At 49.6% G+C, this 6,255-nt stretch overlaps 1 protein-coding gene across 1 annotated transcript; it reads left to right on the forward strand.

The window, feature by feature from the left end:
- The first annotated feature begins 874 nt into the window (after positions 1-874).
- Positions 875-1,288, forward strand: LOC117008687 (putative small proline-rich protein 5). The gene has a single exon (XM_033082677.1). It carries the CDS (start codon positions 875-877, stop codon positions 1,286-1,288), a length of 414 nt encoding a protein of 137 aa, XP_032938568.1.
- The last annotated feature ends 4,967 nt before the right edge of the window (positions 1,289-6,255 follow it).

Below are 6,255 nucleotides of genomic sequence, written 5' to 3' on the forward strand. Positions count from 1 at the left end.
GTGGAATGGCGGAAAAACGGGAGGAATTGAAGACTGGGAGTTTTTGGGAGTCAGCAGGGAATTCATTCAGGCAGGTGATGGAGGCAGAGAGAGCTCAGACAGACCAGAGCAGAAGGAAATTTCTTTGGAAGGAAATTCCACCATAAAAAGCCAGCAGGACGATCCTGGGCAGGGGAAATTCCCGTCAGAGACACGACGCCATGGAGCGTCCTCCAGAAGGAAGGGTCACATCACAAAACAGGGAAAAATTTTGCATTCTAGTGCCCAAAACACAAAGGGAATGTAGAAAGGGAGAGGGAGATCCCAACCTGAATCCTGTCAGACAAAGGGGAATATATTTATATTATTATATAATATAGAATATATTATATATGTATTTATATTTATTATATTTATAGTAATGTTTTTAGGTTTGGAAAGGATCCAAATGATAACCAATAGAAAGTTATACAAAAACCAGCATCCAATCTAAGTCAAAGATCCAAAGGTAAATGACCCAATTACAAAAGCCAATTTCTAACCAATTAGCTTCCAAAGAGAGAGTCCGAATTCTTTAGTCATTCTAGGTAAACCAGGATACCTGTTCTATTCACAGCACATTCCAGGGGCCTGGTGTGGGTAGTTTAGGGGAGATTTGGATCATCCACACCTGAACTGGGAGGTTCCCAAGCAGGAGGAACCAGAGCTGCTCTTCTCTGGAAATCCCATCCCATCCATAAAAGGGTTTAGTGAGGGGTTGAAGCCTCTCCCAACAACGCTGACCCCACTTTGTCGCCCCTGAAGAGCTGGAAATCAGGAAGAAAATGGGGAACCCCAGCACAAACATCCGTAATTCCCGCTCCTCTCTTCCCCGCAGCTCCGCCAGAACTCCAGGATGTGCTCCCGCGGCTCCTGCCACGACTACGAGTCCTCGTGCCACGGCTCCCGTTCCGCGTGCCACGGCTCCCGCTCATCCTGCCTGCGCTCCTGGTTCTCCTGCCACTCCTCCCGCTCCTCCTGCCACGAGCCGGAGCCTCCCTGCCGCGTCCCCCAGGCGCAGCCGGTGCAGAAATGCGCCTACACGAGGCCCTGCTGCCCCCCGGTGCAGCGCTACTGTCCCCCTGTCCCCTACTGTGCCCCTGTCCCCTGCTGCCCCCCCGTGCAGCGTTATTGTCCCCCTGCCTGTCCCCCTGTCCCCTGCTGTCCCCCTGTGCAACGTTATTGTCCCCCAGTCTGTCCCCCTGTCCCCTGCTGCCCCCAGTACACCAAGAACATCTGGAACCTTCCACCGGCATGCCAGAAGTTCTGAACCAGATCCAGCCCCGGCTCCGACCTCGGCTCGTCTCGCCCGCGCTGAAATCTCTGCCATGGGGGCTCCTGGGGGGATGAAATGTTCCCCTAATTAATGTTCATGGTGTTGGTCTTGCTAATTATTTGGGGAATGTCTTTTCTGATTGCTCAGGGTGTAATTGCTTTGTTGGGAATCTTCTTCTGTCTTGCATTTCTGTTTCAGACTCATGTGGGTGTGGGAAACAATAAATCTGATTCATGAGACCCTTGTTGCCTTTGAATTCCTTTATTCTCTTTTTTCCCTTGTGTTTTTTGGGTGGTTTTTTTTGTTTGTTTGTTTTTGGGGGGTTTTTGTGGGTTGCTTTTGTGGAGTTTTTTGGGATTTCTTTTGTTTGTTGGTTTGGGGTTTTGGGGGTTTTTGTGGTTTTTGTTTGGGTTTTTTGGGTTTGGTTGTTTTTTGGATGGTTGGTTGGTTTTTTGGGGGTTTTTTGGGTTTTTTGTACTTTTTTCAGGGGTTTTTCAATTCAGATTTCTTTGTGTTTCCAAAGCACACCAACATTTGGTGGTAGACAATACCCACGTTCATTTGGGGATGAATGGAAGACGCGTCAGGAATGGAAAGGGGGGGATGGTCAAAAATTGGACTCGATGATCTAGGAGAGCTTTTCCCACCTCAGTGACCCCAGAAATTAAATGGAAGAGGAATAAAATTCCCACAGATCTGAAAACAGAAGGCCCAAATTCCCCTGAAAGAATGAACAATGATGGGAACTCTCTTGAGATCCCAATTTCCTGAGCAGGCCCCGAGTTTGAAAGATCCAGAGATGGTTTGGGGGGTTTTTGGAAGGCTCCTGAGGAAGTAGAAGGATTTTTGGAGAGCATCAATGTGGTGCAAAAGGAGAATTGTCACACCAGCTCCCATTTTGTCACCACTGAGGGAGCACAAACATCCCTGTCATCCTCCCTGGCCCCACAAAACTCCCCACGAGGAACTGACTGGGAACACCTGTAGAACCCCCCAGTTTGGGAGATTTTCCCTTCCCAGGCAATGAATTGCTCGAATTTGCCACATTTTCCCAGTTGATATTTTAATCCCAGTTTACATCTTCTTACATTTTTTTCCAGTTCCACTTTCTTACATTTAAAACTCTGAGTAAAACAGAGTTTTAGCTGCAGTTTTAGTGCCCAAACTTCCACCAGCAGTGACAAAACCCAAACTCCAGCTCCTCTGAATCCTCTGGTGTGAGGTCAGCCGAAAAAAACGTGAGAAGGACAGAGGAACCAAGGAAGGGGAAAATTCAACATCCTCAAACCTCGTGCAGAGCTCAGGGTCAGATGTTTTTTCTCGGATCCTATGCGTTAATCATCCATGGAAAAACCTGATGGGATCATCCCAGTTGAGGGACACGTGAAGACTCAGGAACATTTTTCCTCCTTGGAGGAGATCTCACTGGATTTTCCAGAGTTGTGCCATCCCCAGGAATTGCAGTTCGGTGATCCCATTTCCTCTTGGCACCGGGCAGGGGAATTAAAACCCTGAGCTGTCACCAAACCCTGAGCTGTCACCTGCGCCCAACGGGAGCGGGAGTCAGCGCTTCCGAGACCTTTCCTGATGCAATCCCAGCTCGTCCTCATCCCTAATTAACACATCAGTGTCATTCTGCAGGAAATGGGAGAGCCTTCCAAAAATCCCTGAGTTAGGAATCCCAGCGGGGCCCAGTGCGTCACGGAGGGAACACCTCGGACCGGGGGAAGCGCAAACATCGGCGGGATTAATTAAATCTCGGGGTTAATTAAAGTGTCACGGAGAGGAGGAGCGCAAAGAATCTCAGCAGGGTATAAAAGGTCCCTCAGCCTCGTCCTCCACAACCGCTCTCTGTCGCTTCCAGAAACTTCTCGCTGCAGCTGCAGAGGGTAAGAGAGATTGAGAAATTATTTCATTATTTCTGTTCTTGCTGGTGGAGAGGAAAACTCCACCGCGGGGTTTTTATGGAGCTGGGATTTTTAGGGAAGAGCTGAGGGGTGGGGAATGGCAGGTGGAGGGATTCCCAACAAGGATTCCCAACAAGGATTCCCAAAAAGGATTCCCTAAAAGGATTCCCTCCAAGAATTCCCAAAAATAATTCTCCCTAAGGATTCCCAAAAAGGATTCCCTCCAAGAATTCCCAAAAATAATTCTCCCCAAGGATTCCCAACAAGGATGATCAAAAAGGATTCCCCCCAAGGATTTCCCCCAAGGATTCCCCGCAAGGATTCTCCCCAAGGATTCTCCTCAATGACTCCCTCCAAGAATTCCCAACAAGGATTCCTACAAAGGGTTCCCAAAAACGATTCTCCCCAAGGATTCCAAACAAGGATTGTCCCCAAGAATTCCCAACAAGGATTGTCCCCAAGAATTCCCAACAGGAATTCCCCCCAAGGATTCCCAACAAGGATTGTCCCCAAGAATTCCCAACAAGAATTCCCAACAGGAATTCCCTTCAAGAATTCCCCCCAAGGATTCCAGGGGAAGGTGCAGCCCCTGGAGGGATCCTGGGGTGACACAAACTCTGCTGGAATTGGGGTTGGGTTCCATTTGGCTCACGGGAGCTGATTTCACACCCCCAATTCCCAGAGCCTGCCCAGCAGATCCAGGCGGGATCCAGCAGCTGCTGGGTCTGGATTAAAGGTGAAAAAAGGAGAAACAGGTGAAAAAAGGGGAGAATCAGCTCAGGGGAGATCTCAGGAAAAATGTACTAAATAGAAATATATTAAATACACTACAAAGAAAATGCTGGGGATGTAAGAAATTAATCAGAGCCTGCTCTCACATTGATCCCTCACTCCAAACAGCTCCGCCAGAACTCCAGGATGTGCTCCCGTGGATCCTGCCATGACTATGAGTCCTCCTGCCACGGCTCCCGCTCCTCCTGCCACGACTCGGGGTCCTCGTGCCACTACAGCATCCAGAGGCAGCCTGTGCAGAAGTTCAGCTACGTGACACCCTGTTGCCCCCCAGTGCAGCGTTACTGCCCTCCAGTGCAGCGTTACTGCCCCCCAGTGCAGCGTTACTGCCCCCCAATGCAGGTTTATTGCCCCCCAGTCTGCCCCCAGGTCACCAAGAACATCTGCAAACTGCCCACGTACCCCAAATTCTGAGGGCACGACCCAGGACCGGATCGGCACCTCTGGTTCATCCCAGCTCTTGCTTTGTCCCTTCTGTCCAAGCCAAGCCTTGCAAAACCAGAGGTGATGCAGTTTTAGGATGAAATCTCTGGGTTTAAGGAGCTCTGTGCTGTTTTGTCTCTCCTCTGCCAGTGCTGGGAATGATTCGCTTCTTGCTCTGCTGCTTCGTCCTCCAGCAAGACAATAAAAATGGTGTTTCAGGTTGACCTAAGAGTGCTGGATGTTCTCATTAAATCGACTGGATCGATGGGTGAGGGGGACACTGAGGGGCTGGGGGGTGGCCAGGGAAGGGGATGGAGAAATCCAGAGGGAGATGGGAGCACTCAGCCCAGACAAAAGGAGGCTCAGGTTGGAATCAGGAGGAATTTCCACCTGGAAAGGGGGGTCAGGGCTTGGCAGGGGCTGTCCAGGGAGGGTTGGAGGTGTCCAAGGAATTCCTGGATCAGGCACAGCTTGGATTTTAGACCTCTTTTCTCTGGGATTCCATGCTGGTCCAGCGGCATCTCTGGTTTTTTTGTGGGTTTGGAATCAAAATGCAATCCCTGGAGCCGGAGGGAGGTCAAGGAAATGTGAAATCCGTGGAAAACCCCTGGGGGGCCAGGAGGAGCACACAGGGGGAAACAAATCCTTGCCCTGGGCTCTGCAGATGTTGGGGGTTCGGGTTTCCCCCTGACCTGTGTGCTCATGTTTTCCCCACGTGTTCCTCCTTTTATCTCCTGCTATTTTTGGGACCAAAACAAAACCAGTTCCTGCCGGGTTTGGAGTGTGGAGCAACCTCAATTAACCAGTTTTCTGCACTGTAAAAGAAGAGAAGGTTTTCCCGCCGTGATTCATCACTCATCACCCATCCCCGGCGTGGGAAAGAGCCCTGAGTGCTGCAACAGCCACTAAATGAGTAGTTGGTCAATAAACAATTGGAATTAGCGATTTATAGGTTCTGGGGGAAATGCTCATTAGGGAGGAATGGGTTAAAAAGGAAAAGTTGCAACCGGGACGGGGAGCAGTGGATGATTCACCTGCCTGGGGGTTCCTGCTGAAACATGAGCCTAAAAAAAAAAAATAAATTTTCTTACTCATTCCTGCCCTTCTTGCAGGTGGGAATTGGGCTCCTGAGGTTTTTGTGGGCACAGGTTTGGTTTTCCGGCAAAAACTTTTGCTTCCCCCACGCTGCCCCAGCTTCCAACTTCCTCCTCTGTCATCGACCATGGTTTTATTTCCTTTTCCAAATCCACAGAAGATCATAAAGTCGATAAGGAGCCCATTCCCTGTGGATCCAGGCTGGGAATGTTGGGAATGTTGAGCCTGTGGAGACTCCAGAGCTTCTCCCAGGATTTCCAGGGGCTCCAGGGAAACTGGAGAGGGATTTTTTCCTCAGGAACTTCGGGGAATTATTCCAGCGTGATGGAGAGGAGTTTTAGGTGGGATAAAAAGAAGAAATTGTTCCATGTGAGGGTAGGGAGGCCTTGTGGAGTCATAAACATTTGGCAAGAGAAATCCAGGCGGTCCAAAGGGAATTTCTGTCCAATAACGACACAGAGGATTCCACAACTGGGATAAAGTGTGAGGAAACCGCCAGGGATTACCGGGCAGGAATTTGCCTCAGCTCTGTCCTAGCAAGATTTACTTCCCTGCATCTCCAACCCAAAGCTCTGCTCCTCTGGGCGTCCTCCAGAGCCTTTCACTCAAAGCAAAACTCTGAGAAATTTTATGATTTGAATATTGTCCTTTGCAAAAGCGCTGTTGGGTCAATGGCTCCACCTTGGTTTCCACATCCAGCGGTAACAAAGGGGATTTTTTTGGCTGAAAATCCATGATTTTTTT

Source organism: Catharus ustulatus, chromosome 30, assembly GCF_009819885.2.
Source record: "Catharus ustulatus isolate bCatUst1 chromosome 30, bCatUst1.pri.v2, whole genome shotgun sequence".
Taxonomy (NCBI): Eukaryota; Metazoa; Chordata; class Aves; order Passeriformes; family Turdidae; genus Catharus; species Catharus ustulatus.

Coding starts and splice junctions, on each gene's coding strand:
- LOC117008687 (XM_033082677.1), top strand. CDS start 875: ATGTGCTCCCGCGGCTCCTGCCACGACTACGAGTCCTCGTGCCACGGC.